This window comes from Muntiacus reevesi, chromosome 10 (assembly GCF_963930625.1).
Source record: "Muntiacus reevesi chromosome 10, mMunRee1.1, whole genome shotgun sequence".
Lineage (NCBI taxonomy): Eukaryota > Metazoa > Chordata > Mammalia > Artiodactyla > Cervidae > Muntiacus > Muntiacus reevesi.
The window spans coordinates 22,916,338-22,939,833 of record NC_089258.1 but is presented as its reverse complement, the minus strand read 5'-3'; the positions used below and the strand labels follow the sequence as shown (position 1 = coordinate 22,939,833).

The following is a 23,496-nucleotide window of genomic DNA, read 5'->3' as shown; positions in this document are numbered from 1 at the left end:
GGTTCCCGCAGCGAACGATCTGCTCTGCCCTTTGGCATCATGACCAGAGCGGCCACCCGGGAGATGTCTCTAGAGCGAGGGAAAATGGATTAGGGTTGCTGCAGCCGGCGCGCGGAGAGCAGTTGCAGGGGCTGGCGAACCTGGGAGGGCCTGTGCCCCCGGCGGTGCGTTTGGCGGGCTGGTTTCACTGCGGCCCCGCTCGTGGGGTCGGCTGCTTCCTGCGGGAGGAATGTGGAGACCCCAGAAGGGCGTCCCCCGCACGGCCTGGGCCGGCATCCGCGCAGGGATGACTAAGTGTCGCAGCAAGAACGCCTCCCCACCCCTCGCCTGTTTCCTCGGCGCCGCTAGGCCGACGGAAAGGCGCGAGCCGGGCATGGACGAGTCCAGGTAAGACTCCGCTGCTTGCATAGCCTGGCTGGGCCCAGCACCCTAAGGGTGGATCGCCTAATGGCCGCCCGCTCGCGGCTATATCTGCCCGGCGCCTCGGGCCAGCCCAGAGCACGGACACACGCTCTGCTGCGGCGGTAGGTTTCTGCAGGCGACCTCGCAGCCGCGAGACCGAGGAAGGTCAACCGGGCAGAGGAAGGCGTCCTTCCCAACTCCGGGAAAGCCAGGACGCCCGGGAGGCAACGCCGCGACTTAGACTGTTAGTTTCCTCCTACGGGTAGGGAAACAGACCGGAGCGCCGCGGGGACTGCCCAAGGTCGGTGACAGACGCTAAATCCGAGACTCTGGTCCTCCGCTGCCATTCTCTTTCCTTGAGGGGTCGTTAGGACCACCACGGCTCGCCTCGCCCTTTTCCTCGTCTCTGTGTGCGGGCGTTGCCAGTTGCCGCACTGCGCCCGCAGTATCCAGGGCGAGAACTGGAGCCTGGGTGTGACCCCTCCAGCCCCTGCTCGTCTCCGGGTCTCCCTGGAGGTGAAGGGACACAAGGGCGGATCCAGTGATGATCTCACTATGCGGACCATTAGCAAAAACCTGCAGGTGTGTGTGTGCGCGCGCACGCGTGCGCGCATTTCCCCTAGAGAACTAAACCTTCTAAGGGAAAATTGGCTTTTAGGAATGCGTTTCTAGAGTCCCCGGCACCAGATATTTTAGGTGAGAAGATAAAACCATGTTTGTTTAACGTTATTAAAATTAGAATTTTTTAAAAGGATAAGCTTATTACAAAACATTCAAGAAATAGAAAAATGTAAAGAAGAAGATAAAAAATTAAACCTTCATCTCCTAGATTGTCTTTTCCAAGGTGCCTTAAATATTTCTCTGCATGCACACATTTAAACCAGTAACGTGGGCAAAAAAAACTTATTTCAATTTGTATGTCTGATTACACAGAGGTAATCAGCTTTTTCCTCTCTGTATTGGCGTTTTGCATTTGTGTGAGTGAATTGACTATTTTATTACCTCTTTCAGTCAGAGTATCTTTCTGTTCATGATTTTTTAAGTGCTTGTTATATATTACACATTTAAGTACTGATAGTAATTCTGTCATCTGTGTTGCAGTCTTTTGCCTAATTTTTTAAGATTTATTTTTAATTAAAAGATAATTACAATATTGTGTTGGCTTCTGCTGTACATCAACATATTTTTTGTTCTTTTGTGGGTTTTTTTGGTCAGCTTTTCATCTTTGGCCGTTCAGTTCTATTCTTTTCTTTATGGTTTCTGCTTGAGAGTCTTGCTGAGAAAGGCCTTTCCTAACTCGAGTTTGTATAAATATTCACCTATATTTTCTTCAGGTACTTTTAAGCTTTTGTTGAAAAACTTTAATGTGTCATTTATTGTAATTTAAGATGTAAAGTGGAGAGCCAATTACTTTTCGTAAATATAACCAGTTGCTGCAAAGCTAAGTTCATTTTTTATGCCTGATTTAGACTGCTACAATTATGGTATATTAAATTATTATATATTTATGTCTGCAGATTTTTGCATGTGTCTATCAGTATATTTCAGTGCCAGGGCCTTGTTATTTTAATTACTGAAGTTTTATAACAAATTTAATATCTTTTTTATTACCCAGTATCATCCACCTGGCTTTTTAAAAACTCAGTTTTATTAAGATATAGTTTGTTTGCATGCTCCATTGCTCAGTTGTGTCCAGCTCTTTTCAACTCTATGGACTGTAGCCTACCAGTCTCCTTTGTTCATGGAATTTCCCAAGCAAGAATACTGGAGTGGGTTGCCATTTCCTCCTCCAGGGCATCTTCCCAACCCAGGCGTCAAATTCAAGTCTCCTGCATCTCCTGCATTGTCAGAATTCTTTACCACCAAGCCACGTGGGAAGCCCCAAACTTTGGTCAAATTATCCATCCTGTCCCTGCTCCACCAAAAGAAACAAATAATCTTTGGATTCCTATTGGATCTTTGATAATTGGGGTCCAGAGGGTAGGTCCCCTGAGTGGCACATTCACTACCCCAGTGCCTGGTACAAGACTCAGTATTGGTTGAATTAAACTTTAAACTATGATCATAAAAGTAATGCATGTGCTTTCAGAAGGGTAGAAAGCAAGAGAGGAATCCTCCATCCCTCATACCTTCATCTCGTCTTCACTAAATTATACTCCACATTAAAAATAAAATGATCATACCATGTACCCTTTTCTACAATTTGCACTGATAGTTTACATTTTTCAATTAGATACTTTCCAACTGCTTGGTTCTATACAATGAATTACCATAAACTGGGTGGCTTAAGCAGAAGAACATTTATGTCCCACATTCTGGAGTCTGACGTCTGAGTTAGGGTGCCAGCATAGTTGGGTTCTGATAAGTGGCCCTCTACTTGGTTTATGGATGGCTGCCTTCCTGATTTGTACTCACTGGCAGAGGAGAGAGAGAGAGCAAACTGTCTTCTGTCTCTTCTAATAAGGGCACTAGTCCCAGCAAAAAAGTCCCATGGGCATGACCTTAATATCTCCTAAAGACCCCATCTCCAAACATCATCACATCGGGTATTCAGATTTTGATTATGAATTTGGGGATGGGGGACACAAATATTCAGTCCACAGCAGAGATTTAGGTAAGGCTTTTTAAATGTCAGTATATTTAAACCCTTCTTTTTCTTTTTAATGTGTCCGTATCATCCCCATGTATAATTGTCTAACCATTGTTCCTTGTTGTTGGCCATTTCCTTTCCCTGTAATTCGTCTGGCCATCTTGATGCCCTGCCCTCCATCTATTCCTCTCCCCCCTTTCTCCCTCTCTTTCTTACTTTCAAGCAAAATTGCTGTGAACATTCCTTGTCTATGTTTGGTAGCATGTGTTGACATTTCTGCAGAGTAGATTGCTAGAAGTAAAATTTCTATGTCAAAAGACATGCAGATATAAACTTTTTGTAGATACCATCCAAACTTTCTCTCGAAAGGTCGCACCAACTTATATAAAAGTGCCCATTTACTGTACTGGCTCACTCTCTCGAAGAAAATTGAATTGATGTTATCTTAAATGTAGAGATTGATTTTGGAGCAAGAGACCTCCATCTCCTTTTTTATTAGTGAGGGTTCTCAGCAGGGAAGATGTTATTTTTATCCATTTATTAGACTTTTACAGTGTCCTTCAGTGGGATTTTATAGAAGTGTATATTCTACATACTTTTTAAGTTTATTCTAGACATTTTTGGTTTCTTTTTTTTTTCCATTTTGACAGAGATGTTTTATCCCATTAATTAGTAATTGCCTGATTATATGAAAGCAATCATATATATATATCATATATATATATGCTTCCCTGGTAGCTCAGATGGTAAGGACTCTGCCTGCAATGCTGGAGACCTGGGTTTGATCCCTGAGTTGGGAAGATCCCCTGAAGCAAGAAATGGCAACTCACTCCAGTATTCTTGCCTGGAAAATTCCATGGACAGAAAAGCCTGGTGGGCTACAGTCTGTGGGGTCACAGAGTCAGACATGACTGAGTGAGCACACACACAGATCATAGCATATATTATTTTTGCATACTAATTCTGCTACCAAACACATTCTGAAAGTCTGTACCATTTCTAATCATCTCCCAGTTGATTTTCTTGGCTTTCCAATCTATGCAGAGATAATATTACATAATGTTTGAGAACATGAGTTCTGGAAACAGTCTGCTTGCTTTTCAAGTTTTGCCACCTATTTAAAGTTTTGCTAACCTTGGGTACAAGTTAATTGTGCCTTAATTTTTTTTAAGATATAAAATGGATTTAATAATAGTACTTCTCATAGGCTTCTTATGAGGATAGAGATGCTTAAAACGGTGCCCATAAGAAGTGCTCAGCAAGCATTTCCAAGTAAGTTGATCTCTGCACATTATATGACCAGACTCTTTGCTACTCCCAACTTTATATCTTAGGAATTAAGGCCTATAGAAGTCACTTATTTGCTTAACAAACATTAAACCTTTTCTGTGCAAAGAATCCTGTTCTGGATCTGTGAAGGATATCAAAGATAAATCATACTGAGTCTACTAATAGGGGTTTATAAGTTCCACTAGGTTGTAAATCACAGGCCATGAATCAAACCATGCAAGACAGCATGCATCATATAAAAAACATAAGCTTTGAAATTTTTCCTGTGTTTGAATTCCCTGCTTTCACCGTGGTAGCATGTTTTTTCCATTTAAATGAGATTAGTTCCATTAATGTTTGAGAGTTGCTCTTTGGTCAGAAGAAATATATGTAAGTCTAGTCCAGAACTTGGATACGTAGTAGGAGCTTAACTGTTGTTTAGTCGCTGAGTCATGTCCGACTCTTTGTGACCCCATGGACTGTAGCCCACCAGGCTCCTCTGTCTATGAGATTTCCCAGGCCTTTTGTGGGTTGCCATTTCCTTTACCAGGGGATCTTCCCAACCCAGGAATTGAACCCTCATCTCCTGCATTAGAAGGTGGATTCCTTTTCGCTAATCTACCAGGAAAGCCCAGGAGCTTAATGAGTGGCAGCTATAAATAGATGCAGTTTAAAGTAGAAAGTGACAAGTGAATATTCTGGAACGAAAGTTCATGTAAAGAACCCTAGAACTTGAAGAAAAAAGGAAATTATTTCTCTTTGGGCGTGACCCGAAACAAATAGATTGCCATTTATTTCTCCAGCAAAGATGGGTTTCTTTGTGATCAGCAGAGAACTGCAATTCAGGATCTACAATCATGGTGAGTCATGTGCAAGTTTCTGCACATCAAGAAAAAGCAAGTGTTTTTATGGAGGGGGAAAAGAATGTTGGAAGGCAACAGTAAACTTAGAGCCCATGACTTTTTGTTGGCTGAGTCCTTGCCAGGAAAGAAGGGAAGTCTTTCTTCTTCCTGGTGGTTCTCTGCTGTCATTCTAGGACCTGAGAGCTCCCCTTTCTGGTCCTCAAGCGCTATTTAATTGAGTTTTCTATTTATTAAATTTTTTTTTTTTTTTACATCTCCCCCTTTTGATGAAGATCTGTTTCCAAAAGCATTGCTGATCAAGTGTCAGATTTTCTACTTTCAGAGGCATTTTGTTCTTTAATGTAAGGAAAAACCTTTTCCAGGTATTATGTCTCATGTTGGAGGGAATAGATTAGGTGTCTAATTATTAAGGTCACATGTGAGTAACAGCGAGGGGTAGAAGGGAGAACGCTCAGGCACTTTTCATTTAAAGTTCATGTGTTATCAATATCATAGACATTAGGGATTTCCCTGGTGGTCCAGCAGTTAAGAACCACCTTCCAATGCAGGAGGTGTGGGTGTGATCCCTGGTCGGGGAACTAAGATCCCACATGCCATGGGGCAACTAAGCCCACACATCACAACTAGAGAGAAGCCCTCCCACTGCAACAAAAAAATCCCTCAAGCCAACAACTGAGGCTGGATGCAGCCAAAAGTAAATAAATGAAACTAACAATATATATATTTTTAAAAGGATCATTGACATTAGAGATCATTTGAAGTGTTGTGTCATTATCAGTGATTTGGTGACAAACATCCAACAGGACTGGTCCAGATATCTTAAGAAAGGTGTCTCATCAGATGTCATCTGCTCCAGTTCCAAGAAATCTTTACTTTCAGGTCAATAGATGATGTACAGATACGATTAGGGTTTTATGCTCTCTTTAGGTGTATCACATGTATCCAAGAGTCTACTCCTTGGAGTCTGGCAGCACAAGGACCTGCCTGATGGGGGCATTTCCAGTGAGACTGAGGAGTATTTCTGGAGGTGACTTTTTTCACTAGATGAAACCTCCAGATTGTAAGATGTGATGCTTAAGGTTTTCATCTCCCAAGAGTGTGCGGTGAAAACGTTGCTCTACCACACATTGATATTTTTAATAGAAGCAATTAGGCCTCTGCAATTTTGGAGTATCTCTCCTTTTATCAGTTGTGGGTCGAAAGAAGCGAGAGCCGAGTTCATTGGGTGCCCTGTGACTGTCTCAGTGTAAGAGCTTTTGAGTTTTTAGGGAAGTGGATCTGAGACTTAGAAAGACTGACAACAATGCTTTTGGCCATTTGTTGGAGGGCCTCACCAGATTTTCTAATTGAGCCATACAGATATTAGTTTGAGGAAACCACAGGATTGAGTGTGGTAAGCACAGGGAAAGTGTGAAACTGGCCAAACATTGCAGACTTGTCAAAGTACCTGACCAGTGAAATAGCTTCCTCAGTCACTGAGGTTCAGGACGAGTTCCCTAGGGAGGAATAATCTTTTCCAAAAGGATGTTAGTCACAGAAGAGGCAGCTGCCTGTCTTCAAGGGAAAGCTTCCGTTCAGTTCAAAAAATATACAGACCATATCTGAAACATATTTATATCCATGAAATAGAGCAAGTTGTATGAAATCATCGGACAGACCTTCAGTCATCCATTAAGCAGTTTAAAGTGTCCTGGAACATTACGAACAGACTTCCCCAGGTTGTACTTCAGCAAGTGGAACAGTGAGGAGTAGGCACTTTTTGTAGCTTAGTTAATGTTTCCCCACCAATAGCTGATTTGTGAATGTTACCATTTTGTCAGTAGACCTATGGTTTAATGCATGTACAGTAATGAGGATTAGAAATTTTAGTGACTCTGGTAGGATTGGTTTATTCTTTGGTCTGAACCAGAGGGATAACAGTGCTGTTTATTACTTAGAGGTCCTGGATAAACCTCCGTCCTAGACCTAATTGCTTCTAACAGGTCAGATAGAAACATTAGAAGAACTAGTACAAGGGATAATGAGGGCTTGAGACTCGTAATCTTCTATTATGGGCTTCTTTACTTCAAAGGTATTGATTAATGCTAGGAAGAGGTTTTTGAGGGATCTATCTGAATTGTGATGGGAGGTGTGCTGTAAATTTTGCCAGTGTCAGCTGGAGATTTTGTCCATGGGAGGATGGTAGCTGATTCAACAGGACAAATGATCCCTGTTTTCAGAATATGTTTTAGGATTGTCAGAGCTGAGACAATTAAAAGATGTCAAAGGTCATTTAATTTAGATGATTGGTTACTTTGATGACTACTGTCAAATTCTAGAATTATTTTTCACCTTTTGGGATAAAGAAATTCTGGTATGATACTTCTCTAAGAAGTCTCGATCTAATAAATGGATAAGGGCAGAAGGACGAAGGAGAACAGAATGTGTACCTCTCAAAAGGCCTAAACCAAAGGGAATAGGTTCAGAGATGAAAAGTTCTTGTTGTTTGTTAGAGATTCCACTATTTGAAGTTTCAGTACTCCAAGGCAGGCACTGCTTTATATTAGTGGGCTAATATTAGCCCTTTATATACATATATATATTTACAATAAATATATAATAAGTATATTTTATATATATATATATGTATATATATTAGCACTTTATATTGAGCACTAAGAGTGTGGCCCCAGTGTCCATTAGAATTGGAAGAGATTCACCCCCAACTGGAGAAATGTTTCTTCAAATCATTTAAAAGGGAGAATTGGGGAAAACCTTTAGTCTCTCAGAACCCCATTACTGAGAATTCAGAGAACACTAGAAAGACTGGTAAACTGGTGGAAGGTGCCGAGAGTGCTTAAAAATTTGTTGTTATTGTGGTTCAGTCACTAAGTTGTGTCCGATTCTTTGCTACCTGATGGACTATAGTCTCCTGGAGTTTGCTCAAATTCATGTCCACTGATTGAGTCAGTGATGCTATCTAACCATCTCATCCTCTGCTGCCTCCTTCTCCTTTTGCCTTCAGTCTTTCCCAGAATCAGGGTCTTTTCCAGTTAGTCGGATCTTTGCATCAGGTGTCCAAAGTATTGGAGCTTCAGCCTCAGCAATAGTCCTTCCAATGTGTTTTCAGGGTTGATTTCCTTTAGGATTGACTCGTTTAATCTCCTTGCAGTCCAAGGGACTCTCAAGAGTCTTCTCCAGCACCACAGTTTGAAAGCATCAATTCTTTGATGCTCCTCACATCTGTACATGACTACTGGAAAAACCATAGCTTTGACTATACGGACCTTTGTCTGCAAAGTGAAATCTCTGCTCTATAATCCACTATCTAGGTTGGTCATAGCTTCCCTTCCAAAGAGTAAGTGTCTTCTAGTTTCATGGCTCCCCAGTGATTTTGAAGTCCAAGGAAAATCTGTCACTGCTTCCATTTTTTCCCCATCTATTTACTATGAAGTGATGGGACCAGATGCCATGATCTTAGTTTTTTGAATGTTGAATTTCAAGCCAACTTCATTCTCCTCTCTCAACTCTCATCAAGAGGCTCTTTAGTTCCTCTTCACTTTCTGGTATTAGAATGGTATCATCTGCCTATCTGAGGTTGTTGATATTTCTCCTGGCAATCTTGATTCCAGCTTGTGATTCATCCAGCCTGGCATTTTGCATGATTGTACTCTACATAGAAGTTAAATAAGTAGGATGACAATATACAGCCTTTCCCCATTTTGAGCCAGTCAGCAGTTCCATGTCCGGTTCTAACTGTTGCTTCTTGACCCACGTACAGGTTTGTCAGGAGATAGGTAAGGTGGCCTGGCACTCCCATCTCTTTAAGAATTTTCCATTGTTTGTTTGTGAGCTACACAGTCAAAGGCTTTACTGTAGTCAATGAAGCAGAAGTAGGCATTGTTCTGGAACTCTTTTGCTTTCTCCATGATCCAGTGAATATTGACAGTTTGATCTCTGGTTCCTCTGTCTCTTCGCAAACCAGCCTGTACATCTAGAAGTTCTTGGTTCATTTACTGCTGAATCCTAGCTTGAAGGATTTTGAATATAACGTTGCTAGCATATGAAATGAGTACAGTTGTATGGTAGTTTCAACATCTTTGACATTGCCCTTTTTTGGCATTGCCCTTCTTTGGGATTGGAACAAAAACTGACCTTTTCCAGTCCTGTGGCCACTGCTGAGTTTTCCAAATTTGCTGACATATTAAGTGCAACACTTTAACAGAATCATCTTTTAGGATTTGAAATAGCTTAGCTGGAATTCCATCACTTACACTGGTTTTTTTTTTTTTTTTTTGTAGTAATGCTCCCAAAGGCCCACTTGACTTCACACTTCAGGATGTCCAGCCCTAGGTGAGTGACCACACCATCTTGGTTATCCAGGTCATGAAGACCTTTCTTGTATAGTCCTTTGTATTCTTGCCACCTCTTAATCTCTTCTGCTTCTGTTAAATCCTTACCATCTCTGTCCTTTATTGTGCCCATCCTTGCATGAAATGTTCCCTTGATAGCTCCAGTTTTCTTGAAGAGATCTCTAGTCTTTCCTATTCTATTGTTTTCCTCTATTTCTTTGCATTGTTCCTTTCAGAAGGCCATCTTATCTCTCCTTACTATTCTCTGGAACTCTGCATTCAGTTGGCTATATCTTTCCGTTTCTCCCTTGCCTTCCTGTCCTCCTCTTTCCTCAGCTATTTATAAAGCTTTCTCAGACAACCACTTTGCCTTCTTGCATTTCTTTTTCTTTGGGATGGTTTTGGTCACTGCCTCCTGTGCAGTGTTGTGAGCCTCCGTCAATAGTTCTTCAGGCACTCTGTCTGTCGGATCTAATCCCTTGAATCTATTTGAAATGTCTACTGCATAATCATAAGAAATTTTATTTAGGTCATACCTGAATGGCTTAGTGGTTTTCCCTACTTTCTTCAGTTTAAGTGTGAACTTTGCAATAAGGAACTCATGATCTAAGCCACAGTCAGCTCCAGGTTTTGTTTTTACTGCATAGAGTTTCTCCATTTTTGGCTGCAAAAAGCATCAGTAATCTGATTTCTTTTGGTATTGACCATCTGGTGATGTTCATGTGTAGAGTCGTCTCTTGTGTTGTTGGAAAAGAGTGTTTACTATGACCAGCATGTTCTCTTGACAAAACTGTTAGCTTTTGCCCTGCTTCATTTTGTACTCCAAAGTCAAACTTGCCTGTTACTCCAGGTATCTCTTGACTTCCTACTTTTGCATTCCAATCTCCTGTGATTGAAAGGACATCTTTTTTTGGTATTAGGTCTAGGTCTTGTGTGGAGAAGGAAATGGCAACCCACTCCAGTATTCTTGCCTAGAGAATCCTGTGGACCGAGGAGCCTGGTTGGCTACTGTCCATAGGGTTGCATAGAGTTGGACACAACTGAAGCGACTTAGCATGCATGCATGCATTGGAGAAGGAAATGGCAACCCACTCCAGTATTCTTGCCTGGAGAATCCCAGGGATGGAGGAGCCTGGTGGGTTGCCATCTATGGGGTCACACAGAGTCGGACACGACTGAAGCAACTTAACAGCAACAGCAGCTAGGTCTTAGAGGTCTTCATAAAACTGTTCAACTTCAGCTGCTTCAGCACCAGTGGTTGGGGCATAGACTTGGATTACTGTGGTATTGAATGGTTTTGCCTTGGACACGAATCAAGATTATTCTGTTGTTTTTGAGATTGCACCCAAATACTGCATTTGGACTCTCTCGATGGCTATGAAGGCTACTCTAATTCTTGTAAGGATTCCTGCCCACAGGAGTAGATACAATGGTCATCTGAATTAATTTTGCCCATTCCCATCCATTTTTGTTCCCTGATTCCTAAGATGTCGATGTTCATTCTTGCCATCTCCTGTTTGACCACTTCCAATTTACCTTGATTCATGGACCTAACATTCCAGGTTCCTATGCAATATTATTCTTTACAGCATCAGACTTTACTTTCTCCACCAGACACATCCACAACTGAGCATCATTTCCACTTTGACCCAGTCACTTCATTCTTACTGGAGCTTTTAGTAACTGCCCTCCGCTCTTCCCCATTAGCATACGGGACTCCTTCCCACCTGGGGGGACTATCTTCTGGTGTCATATCTGTTTACCTTTTCATACAGTCCATGGGGTTCTCCAGGTAAGAATACTGGAAAGTGAAAGTCACTCAGTTGTGTCAAACTCTTTGCAACCCCGTGGACTGTAGCCCACTAGGCACCTCCTCTCCAGGCAAGAATTCTCCAGGCAAGAATATTGGAGTGGGCTGTCATTTCCTCTCCAGGGGATCTTCCTGATTCAGGGGTCAAACCCAGGTCTCCAGCATCGCAGGCAGATTCTTTACCATCTGAGCCATCAGAGAAGCCCCAAGAATACTGAAGTGGGCTGTTATTTCCTCCTCCCATGGACCGTGTTTTGTCAGAACTCTTCACTATGTCCTGTCTGTCTTGGGTGGCCCTACACAGCATGGCTCAGCTTCATTGAGTTATGCAAGCCCCTTCGCCCTGACAAGGCTGTGATCCATGAAGGAAACTTAAATTTGTAACAGTCTTTTTTCTGATGTCCTGGCTCTGCAACACGCCACACACTCAGGGAGTAGCTTGTAAAGTGTTCAGTCAAACCCTTACCCAGGAAAGACTGGGAGTTGAGCATTTTTTTGCCTTTTCTCTCAGCACTGAGACCTGGGGGTTCAGTGATGGAGAGTACTCACATACCCATTAAGAACTGCTTCTTTCTTTGCTGTTCCTGTTGGTCTAATGGACGCGTGCCCCGTTGGTCTTCCGAGCTAGGTGTTTCGGGGCCTGTCCATCCGGTGGAAGCCTTGAAAATTGGAGCTCTGTGTATGTGGTCCAAATCTTTCACTTAGAGACCAGCTGGTTGTTGTGGGTGTGTTAGTCCGAATTGACTGGCACTGTGCCAGGTTGGAATTTATGGTAAGAGCTTGTTTTGACCTGGGTATTTTCTTATTTGCCTGATGTGTAGGAGTCACTCAGCTAGGTTCTAGATTTCTCTTAGAAGGAATTTCTCCTTGTGCAGCTGTACATTCAATATGTCCATGGGAAGAGGAAAGATCAGGAGCATTAAATGTCGTCATCTTTGTCTCTCCCTGAGTTTGCTTCTTTTAATGGGTAGCTGTATCCCATTCTTTGGAGGTACCATAGTTTATTTGACTCACTCAATTGATGGGTGCTTGGCAATATTCTGCTCTTCTAAATGGTGCTACAAGTCATTCCTCACACTTGAGAATATATATCTAGGAAAGAATGCTAGAAATTGAATTGCTGAGCTTTAGGATGTCTCGTTGCGTGTGTGCATGCAAAGTTGCTTTAGTCATGTCTGACTTTTTGCAGCCCTATGGACCATAGTCTGCCAGGCTCCTCTGTCCATGGGATTCTCCAGGCAAGAATACTGGAGTGGTTGCCGCGCCCTCCTCCAGGGCATCTTCCCGACCCAGGGATCGAACCCGCATCCCTTATGTCTCCTGCATTGGCAGGCAGGTTTTTTAGCACTAGTGCCACCTAGGAGGCCCCAGTGTGTCTTATTAGATAGTTGTAAATTAATTCTATAGAGGTTGTGCCAATTTACAACTCCCATTTCGCTAACGCAAAACATATGAGTACCTATATAGTAGGTCCTATGTTTATAGGACCTACTCCTCTAAACAGCTCCTCTAGGAGACTGTGTTACAGAATGAGAAAATGCTATCTATATGAAGAGGCAGGGAAAGGTGTGGGGATTAGAATGTACTAGGGTAAGGGAGTTGAGTGAGCAAAGGCCAGGAGATGGGCAAGCGCTTAGCACAGTTGATGTTCTGAAAGATCAGCATATCTAGAGCTGCCTTGCTCACTGGCTATATGTGGCTATTAAGCACTTAAATGTGGCTCATGTTGAATTGAGATATGCTGTGAATATAAAATACACACTGAATTTCAAAGACTCAGTATGGAAAAAAGAATATGGAATACCTCATTTGTGATTTTTTATTTTGGTCTCATGTTGAAATCATAATTTTGATGTGTTATGTTAAAATACATTATTAAAATGAATGTCATCTGTTTATTTTTGCTTTTTTATTGTGGCTGCTAGAAAAATTTTAACTACATATATGGCTTACAGTATATTTCCATTGGACAGTCATAGCCTAGAGCATAGGGTTGGTAAACTGTGAGTTGCAGGCCAGATTTGGTCTACAGCCTGTTTTGATGTGATTGGAGTGCTAAAAATAGTTTTTACATTTTTTTTCAAAGAGTTAAAAAAAGAAATAATGTAAGGGGAATACACGACCGTATACACGATCCACAAAGTCTAAAATACTTACTCTCTAGCCTTTATTAGTCTAGAACATACAAAGAGGGCAGTAGAAGGGAGATATCAAGGGAGGGCAGGGTCCAGATCATAAAGGGCCTTTTGAATCACAATAAGATGTTTAGATCTTATTAAAAGAGCAGTAGAAATATAAGAATGGTTTTAAGCAGGAGCATGACATGATCAGATTCATATTCTTAAATGATAATTGTCTCTGTGTGTGTGCACATGTACTCCTTGTATATTCTACCCTGGGACTTATTTGGACTAAAGAGTGTCACTTTCTTATTTTACCAAAAACTTACTGGAAGAGGGTGTTGAAGGAGGTTGGATGGCAGTTTTACACCAAACTCTGAGCTCTGCATTGTCATCATAATTGCACTGTCATCTTAGCACTTAATATGTGCCTGGCATTTTCTGAGCTGCATGTCTTATCTCGTTGACTGCATTTTGTTCCTTCTTTAAGTGGTTATAGCTCCCTTAGCAAGGTAGAACAGTATGAACAGGAAACCACCTCAATGACTCCATTCCCAAGACCAACTAAGGCTTTGGTCCTTGGCTTCCGCTGGTAGTGATGTGGAACTGGTTGAGGCCATGGGGATGTGCAACCATGTGACTGAACAGATCACAGGGAGATGCTACCAATCTGCAGTACTTTGGAAGTCCACATCCCAGCAAGGACTGCACACTACTCACACCTCTCCCTGCATATTTCCCTCTTTAATAGGGATCTGGAGAGCCCTGTCCAGGTCCTTACTAGTACTGGGATAGTCTTTCTCACCTCTGAGGCCCCACAATATAATCTGCGTCTGTTGCTGAAATGAGACTTGTCTATCTACTTCCTTGAATTACTATGTCATCATACCATAGAGAGAGGTTTGGTATTTTACATAACTCTAATGGGCAGGGTGGGCTTCCCAGGTGGTTCAGAGGTAAAGAATCCACCTGCCAATGCAGGAGATGCAGGTGTGATCCCTGCGTTGGGAAGATCCCCTGGAGGAGGAAATGGCAACCCATTCCAATATTCTTGCCTGGAGAATTCCATGAACAGAGAAGCCTGGTGGGCTACAGTCCATAGGCTCGCAGAGTCGGTCATGACTGAGTGAGTGAGTGTGTGTGTGTGCATGCGTGTGCACACTCACACACAATGGGCAGGGTAGGCTAACCACTGTAATAAGTCAAAAAATCATTAGTGGCTAGATACAACATTTTGTGTATGACTGACAACACATCCCACTCAAGGTTGGATGGGTGCTGGGAGGTGAGCAGTAGGAGAGACCTCAATTCTATGCGGTCATTCAAGGACCCAGCCTCATGCCAGCTAGTGGCTCCTCCCTCCTCTAGATCCACAAGGCTGTCCAGCTAGCAGGTGGAGAAAGAGAAAGTCAAGACGGCACAACTGCTTTCAGTTACCGTGGCCTGGAAGTCATACCTGTCACGTTGCTCACATTTTACTGGCAAGCCTGAGTCACATGACCCCACCTGAAGATGGTGGACTAGGAAATGTGATCTCTCTGTCTGCCCAAGGAGGGGGAAATGTATGAGAGTCCTAGAGACTGTACCACAGCAACCTCATATGGTACCTGGGCAGTTCTTCTTTAAGATAACTCATAAGCTAGGCCATTTTCCTCCCAATATGTGCAAACTTTATTATACTTCTCAGGTAAGAGATTTGCCTTTATTCTATAGACACCATTTAATTTTACAGTGACCTTACTGGTGTCATACTGGCTTTGTCCTTTTAGTTCTGTTTTTGGGTGCAAGTCTATTTTCCCTCGGATTTTAGACCTTCTTACTCCTATTACTAAGTTTGTATGTACAGTCTGTGTGTGTGTACACACACACACACGCACACACACACACACACATATATATACAGGCTTTCCAAGTGGCTCAGCAGTGATGAAGCCATCTGCAATGTAGAAGTTGCAGGTTCCATTCCTGAGTTGGGAAGATCCCCTGGAGGAGGGCACAGCAGCTGACTCCAGTATTCTTGCTTGGTGAACCCCATGGACAGAGGAACCTGACAAGCTGCAGTCCATGGGGTCACAAAAAGTCAGACACAACTGAAGTGACTGAGCACACACATGTGTATATACATACATGTACACAGGCTATGCTGGACAACATGTAGGATCTAAGTTCAACCACAGATTGAACCTGTTCCCCTTGCAGTGGAAGTACAGAGTCTTAACCTCTGGACCACCAGGGAAATCCCCATATGGATATATTTTAATGGCATTTTTACTCTGTATTATTTTGCTCTGTAACACACTTAATCTTCACAGTAACCCTATGAGATGGGTATTATTATTACCTCCACTTTACAGGTGGAGAGATGTGGAGAGTTGAAGTGACCTTTTACCAAGCAAAGTGGCTGAGCTATTTTCACTCCAGCGCATGCCTGACCTCAGGCCTGAACTCTGAGAGAAGACTTCCTGCTACATTCCTTTCTGGACCAGGCTGGACCAACTTTTTCATCTTCCTCTCTGCCTCCCCTTTCCCTACCTCACAAAAAGCTGCCCATACATCTTCCTTCAGATATTTCCTCCCGTTTCAAAGTCTGGGGCTCTAGAGTTTACTTGCATATGTAGGGAGATCCTGTCTCTGACTGGTTCCCATTGTAGTTTTATAAAATATAAAATGGAAAACCAATCAGGATTAAGTTAATACGAAATTTTGAGTTTAGTTACATAAAGTTAGAGAAAAAGGAATGGAAAATGTCGATAAAGACATTTCAGGAAATCCTAAATAGTCCCTTTCTTGTTTGGGACATACAAAAGAAGACAGAGTTTTTAGAAATTACTATGTACAGTCAGTCAACAAGTACTTGCAGTGTATTTACCTTGGAACTTACTCTAAATGTGTTTTTCCTTTGGGTCAAGCCTTGCTATTTTTGTGTCGGTTGGAAGAACCTGTGTCTGTGTAGCTGTTGAATTGAAATAACGATTTTACTAGCCTCTCTGGTGATTTTTCTGGCACAGTATAAACCTTAACTAAGTGTCTGTAGGTGTGGAGACTTGGTTGAATGCACAAAGGTTTCATTACTCATAGAAATGATCAAAGAACCCCAGAGATCACTAACAGATACAACCTCAGAAGAGAGTATGGGAGAAAACCCTTGAGTCTCTAGCAGCAACACAGACTAGAATAAGAATTTCTGGCTTGATATGTGCTGTGTTCCATCCCTGGCTTTTTTTTTTTAAGCCCTGTACCATTCTTTGCTTCTTCCCTTCCCTTTAGGTTTGACTTGCAGTGATTTTGGCCTGCGGTCCAGGATGGTTTGTTCTTGGGACCAGACCTGACCAGAAGTCGACCTCATGAGCACGTCAACCTCTCCAGCGGCCATGCTCCTCCGGAGGCTGAGGCGGCTCTCTTGGGGCAGCACTGCTGTCCAGCTCTTCATCTTAACAGTGGTGACCTTCGGTCTGCTCGCCCCGCTGGCCTGTCACCGGCTTCTGCACTCTTACTTCTACCTGCGCCACTGGCATCTGAACCAAATGAGCCAAGAGTTCCTACAGCAAAGCTTGAAAGAAGGTGAAGCCGCCCTGCACTACTTTGAGGAGCTGCCCTCTGCCAACGGCTCGGTGCCCATCGTCTGGCAGGCCACGCCGCGGCCCTGGCTGGTCATCACCATCATCACTGTGGACAGGCAGCCAGGCTTCCACTACGTCCTGCAGGTGGTATCCCAGTTCCACCGGCTCCTTCAGCAGTGTGGCCCCCAATGCGAGGGCCACCAGCTCTTCCTATGCAACGTGGAGCGGAGCGTGAGCCACTTCGATGCCAAGCTGCTGTCCAAGTACGTCCCCGTGGCCAACCGCTATGAGGGCACCGAGGACGACTATGGGGACGACCCTTCCACCAACTCGTTTGAGAAAGAGAAGCAGGACTACGTCTATTGTCTGGAATCCTCCCTGCAGACCTACAACCCAGACTACGTCCTGATGGTGGAAGATGATGCCGTCCCAGAGGAGCAGATCTTCCCAGTCCTGGAGCACCTTCTGCGGGCTCGCTTCTCCGAGCCGCACCTCCGAGATGCCCTCTATCTGAAGCTCTATCACCCCGAGAGGCTCCAGCACTACATCAACCCGGAGCCCATGCGGATCCTGGAGTGGGTCGGTGTCGGCATGCTGCTGGGGCCCTTGCTGACCTGGATGTACACGCGGTTTGCCAGCCGCCCGGGCTTCAGCTGGCCGGTCATGCTCTTCTTCTCCGTGTACAGCATGGGGCTGGTGGAGCTGGTGGGCCGGCACTACTTCCTGGAGCTGCGGCGGCTGAGTCCTTCGCTGTACAGCGTGGTCCCCGCTTCGCAGTGTTGCACCCCCGCGATGCTCTTCCCTGCCCCCGCGGCCCGCCGGACCCTCACCTACCTGTCCCAGGTTTACTGCCACAAGGGCTTCGGCAAGGACATGGCGCTGTACTCACTGCTGAGGGCCAAGGGGGAACGGGCCTACGTGGTGGAGCCCAATCTCGTGAAACACATCGGACTCTTCTCCAGCCTTCGGTACAACTTTCACCCCAGTCTGCTCTAGCCTGCCAAGAAATGCCTTTCTGAAACTGGCCACTTCTTGGAGATTCAACTGTTGAGCTCTATATTTGGACCTGGTTGCTTGCAGATATTTCATTGTTTTAAGGTTGCCAGGGATATAGGCACTGGGATGGCCGAGATTAAATACAAGGCAAGAACGTTGGCTTGGGTATCCCTCAGGCAGAGGCAAGCTGTTCACTGTGGGCCCAGACCTCTCGCCCTCCACACAGCCACATTGCCTCATGCAGTCTGACCCACTCAATGATGGACATTTAAATACCACTTATATTCTCCTGTTTTTCGTTCTGCTTCGTAACAGAGTTTGTGACTGCCAAAATTATTGTGCACAGTGGTTCAACTGGTTTAGGATTTTAAAGGTACAATATGAATGATGAAAGGTGAGATTCTCTTATAGTGACTTCTTTCTCACTGGGAATAAGAATGGATATATATTTAGGATATATATCCCAAGAGGCAGGACCATGTTGATAGATTCTATTTGTTTCCTTGCTATGACGTAATAAAAGTTGCATAGTGCCTGCCATCTTGGAGGTGGATGAGCTGGCTACTGTTACCTGGCATTTTCTTTTCCACACATCTGTATCGCACTGATAATCAATTTTGATTGTGAGAACTTTAAGGCACAGCAAGATCTGAAAGCACCTTCTGGATCATCAAGTCAGGTTGCTTATGTTTAGTTTTCAATTTAATATTGAAGATTTCTATCGTATTCTGATTCTTTGAAAGTTGGACATTGCAGAATGATGTAGAATGGGTGAGCTCTTTACTAATAGTATATCCTTTTCCCCAACTTTGCTGGCTAATCATTCACCCTCATTCTTTTTCTTCTATAGCATGATGTTACAGAAGAAAAAGTAGGGACTGAAGTCGGAAGACCTGAATTTTTATATCAAATCTCTGTCATGTCCTAGTGGTGTGAACTTGGGCAAGTTATAAACACTCTGAGCCTCAGGTTTCTCACCTGTAAAATGGGGACAGTGATATCTACCCTTTTAAGTTGCCTTGGGGATTAAATGACAGAATATGTGTAAAACACTCGCAAGTGCTTATCTCATAAAGGGCATTTGGTGACTATTAGCTCTTTTCTCTCCTATAGTAAGCATATAAAACTCAAGTGTATTTTGGATAAAGGTATTAGTGATATTTAAAGTGTGAGATGGGGTATAGGGCTGACACCTAGGGAGCAGCTGTTCCTGACCAAACACTACTAGAATAAAAGTTGACTTTTCCTTGTGACTTCAGAAGGATATACAGCTCAGTTTCATCTAGGCCCACCTCCAACCAAGCCCAAAATAAGAATTGTTCATTCAAACTGAAAATGATCTAAGACTCCAGTTGAGCCTATTCCAAGACTAGCATCTGAAAATTACTTTTCTCAAAAGTTACAAATAAATGTCGTTTGACAATACTTAGCAAACCAGTGGCCAGAGTCCTTATGGCGGTGGGTGATTACATTAGAGTTCAAGCAGCTCTCTGCTGTGTTTCAGTGCCACGTCTTTTGTTTGCTTTAAGTTTTCACAGTGAGCTGCTGTCTTGGAATCTGCTTGAGAACATCAAGGGAGTAACAGGGCTTCATCACCACACTTTACAGATGAACAAAGAGGCCCAGAGATGTTAAAGGACTTCTTCAGTTTCACACAGCTGAACAGCAGCAGAGAGGACTGGAATGTAGTAGCTTTTCTGACTTCAAGCCCCTGAACTTTTTTCTCAACCACATTCATTTTATAAATATCTATGTAGTCAAATTCTCTTTTGTGAAATCTGTAACCTGGATGAAATAATGTCTCTGTAAGCTAAGATGGTAATAACTCACTGTGGTGTTGGTCTTGGGGAACAAACAGGTGCCTGTGTGTGTTGTGTTGTTATAGTGAGCTGTTATGTATCCTCCGGGAATGTCCAAAGTGACCAGAGCTGCTAGGTGACTTACTGAGATGCTCAGATTCCACTGTTTCATCCCTCCAACCCCACCCCAGTAACAGGTTCAGTCTCATGTCTGAGAACAGAACCACCCCCAACCTAGAACTAATTTGTTTGTTGCATTAATGATTAGATCTCCTCGGGAAAGTCTGTGTCCAATGATAGAACATTTAAGCGAGCTAATCCCTAGATCAGAATCTTTGCTGGTTTTCATTTCTGCTCTTTCTAATTCCATTGTCTACTGCACACAGACATCCCTTCCTGTGACTCCTTCCTTCTTGATGGCTGAGGTCATCTTTGTCTTGTCTTATTTTCCTATCTACCCACTAAGACATCTTCCCACATTGATCTTAACTAGAATCTGCCATCCTTGGACATTTTCTGCAGAAGTAACAATCCTACCCACTTTTATCCCTACCTACTTTCTAGATCACCCTTCCTTTTGTCTCTCATTCCTAGAGTCCAAATTGTGTATGTTGTCTTGGATTAGGACTGCTGACAGCTTCACACCAAAACTGAGGTCTCTCATTTAATCCTAAGCAGGGGGCTAGGGAGAAACTAAAGTCCCCTTCCAGTATCAAGGGACATAGTTAACCAGAAGGGTGAAGATCTCTAATAGTCCTGCATACTTTTCAGAATTTAAATTATTGTCAGATCTAAGAAGCTCCCTATTGTGACTGAGTGTATTTGCATAGACTTATCAGTTCAAATAAATGAACCATTTCACTGAGGCATCCTAAGAAGCCTTGGTTTTCTCTCATTTCTATAGCTGGATTTTTCTGATGTGGTGAATAGTATCAAAACCACCCACACAACTCACACTGTTGTGGAGTCTCAAGGTAGCCATTCAAAAGTATGGACTGTTTGCCTAACAATTCATAACTGATTTTCTTATATTTCTCAAATGGAAACATTTGAATTGTGTGTGTGTGTGTTTTTCTACTGTCATAATTTTTAAAAAGTGAGAATACAGTGCAACTAGAGAATACAAGTAGGATGAATATAATGATAGGATTAATTTAATTTACCTTGGATACAGTCCTCATTTGAGGGAATTTCTTTAATTGGTAACTTAATTTGTGTAAAGAGACATTCTAATTGGATTTGATTATTGTGGGATTTTTATATATACTATGATGCATTTTGAATTACGGTGACATGATACAAAATTGGGTAATTTTAAAATCACATGAACCGTTTGGATATTTTTATCCCGACCACATGAATTTGCTGAGAAATGTTCATTAACTGACACTGTCTTTTTTAGGTTGGATTTTGTTTGAAATACCTTTGGGACTATGTCAAAGATGATTGGAGATGTAATTTTAAAGTACTTAATATAACTGCAATGGAGATGTGCTATGGCTTCCAGTAGTTGGATTACAGCATTGTTGTGAGTCATCGCTCTGCAATGAATGTGGAATTCTGCTTTAAAATTTAACAGATTTTCTTTTTTTTTCCTAAAAAACATTTTGATTCTGTATTAGGGTGTAGCTGATTAAAAATGTTGTGATAGTTTCAGATGAATAGGCAAGATATTCAGGCATACATATGCATGTATCCATTCTCTCCCAAACTCCCCTCCCGTCCAGGCTAGCCCATAACATTGAGCAGAATTCCCTGTGCTATACAGTAGGTCCTTGTTGGTTATTCATTCTAAATATAGCAGTGTGTACATGATCGTCCCAAACTCCCTAATTATTCCTTCCCCCTATCCTTCCCCCCATGGCAACCATTAAAAAAATTAACAAATTTTCATGATCTTTCCCCTAATGACCTATGCAGAAACATAGATGAGTGATTTTTTTTTTAAGTATTATGTTAACACATTGGGGGTAAAACCAGATGAAAATCCAAAGGCAAATGATTAATTTATCAAAAAGAAGGACAGATGGCATACTTATGTAGGAACAGGGTAGCTCAGAGATGGGTGAAGTAGACAGGAGATCGAGTGAAGCAGAGGCTCTCACATCTGTCACCTGCTGTGTGTCCCAGACTCCTTTATGTAATAAGTCCTCTATGTCTGCCCCACTGTCATGAAATGTTTATAGGGCTAGCCTATGGAGAATACAAAGGGACAAAATAATGGATAGTGTTTTGGATAAATAATTCATCCCTTTGCTAGGACCCGGCTTCCTATCACACTTAGAATAAAATACAAACCCCTACATTACCTTCCAGGCCAGATGTGACCTGTCCCTGCAAAACTTCCATCCTCTTTCTCCAAGCTATAGTCACACCTGCTCTCTTTCACTTCCTTGGACTTGTTACATTGGTTCTTACCACAAAGGGAATTTGCACTGCCATTCTGTCTATCTGGAATGCTTTTCTCTTAGCCAAATCTTTCTTGTATACAGATCTCAATTAAAATTTAAACCCTCCTCCCCCAACAGACTTTTCATCCCATCTAAAGCATTCTTATCCCTTCCCAATTCCCAGGTCATCTATCACTTTATGCAGTTTGATTCCCTTCAAAGCTCTTGTTATTTCCTGAAATTTATTATTTTGCCTTTTCTCCCTCTCCATTCTCCCCACCCTGCTACAGAATATAAGTGCCACAATATCAGGAGTCTTCTAGGTTTCATTCATTGCTCTATCCCTTGAACCTAGAACAATACCTGACACATAGTAGGAAGTGAATAAGAAAGAAATTGGGGTATTGGGGGAAGGAAGAAAGGAAGGAAGGGAAGGAAAGAGGAAAGGGATCCACAGTGGAGATGCATACAGAAAAGAAGAATACTGAAAGGAAGAGAAATGGGACTAGGGAAGAAAATTAGGGAGGAGCAAAGAGGATCCAGGTAGTGAGGATTGGTTGTTATGTACAGTTTTGACTCCTGAAAAAATTTTCTACTTGCATTGCAGGCAAAGAGAATGGCGAATGCAAAAAGGAACTTTCTACACCACAACATAGCCACTTTTTCCTTTGTTGTTATTAGAGTTTTGGTTTCAGTGTGTGTGTTGGGGATCGTGTGTGTTTGTTGGTGGGGGAGGGGGGGTCCTCCCTACGTGTTATTCTTAGGGGAGGGATGGGTTTTCTCTTTCAGGTTTCAACTACTGCATCTTCCTGGTATTACCAATGGGAGTCATCTAGACTTGCACACCACCCATGGTAGCTCTCCAACCTATTCTAGGACTTATAGGCAAGAGGCTAGAAAGAGAATGAAGGAAAGATCACCACCTGATGCCAATGAACTCTTCTCAAGTTCTTTCAGTAAGTGTCAAGATGGTTTAAGTCTTACCACGTAGTTCTGCATGATAGGGGTGGGTTTTGGCAAAGCATTATATGACTTAACACAAACCAAGAATAGAGAGGTAAACTTTCCCTAGAGGCTGGATAGGAGGAGCAGGAAACTTTAAGGATCATTTTTTTCTGGTATACAACTTGGGTGTTTTTTATGTTCTGTTAGTGTAGCTTTGTTTAAATGTGAACAAGTTGAGTCCTCTGCAAAATTCATGCACTGGCAACATGTTAGACAAAGAATTTTGTCTAACCCCTATTTGCTTTTATCCACAAAAAATGTAAACCCTGGCATTGTTGTGACTGGGAGACCTGAAACAGAAGTCAACAAGTGTGTGTAGATTTCTTTCTAGCAACATGTTTGGACAGTTACTCTTGTCCTT

At 42.7% G+C, this 23,496-nt stretch overlaps 1 protein-coding gene across 5 annotated transcripts in view; it reads left to right on the top strand.

Moving 5' to 3' along the window:
• The window catches only part of PGAP4 (post-GPI attachment to proteins GalNAc transferase 4), a 59,160-nt gene extending 38,542 nt beyond the window's left edge, over positions 1-20,618 (top strand). The window contains exons 1-3 of one of the 5 annotated variants that reach the window (XM_065901560.1): positions 6-387; positions 9,405-9,456; positions 16,653-20,618. In XM_065901560.1, the coding sequence (XP_065757632.1) occupies positions 16,730-17,941 (1,212 nt within the window). In that variant the 5' untranslated portion in view covers positions 6-387; positions 9,405-9,456; positions 16,653-16,729 and the 3' untranslated portion in view covers positions 17,942-20,618. Of the gene's footprint in view, positions 1-5; positions 388-465; positions 704-9,404; positions 9,457-16,652 lie in introns of those variants that run through there. The other 4 variants (XM_065901559.1, XM_065901561.1, XM_065901563.1 and 1 more) reach the window with 4 other exon arrangements.
• Positions 20,619-23,496: the final 2,878 nt, after the last annotated feature.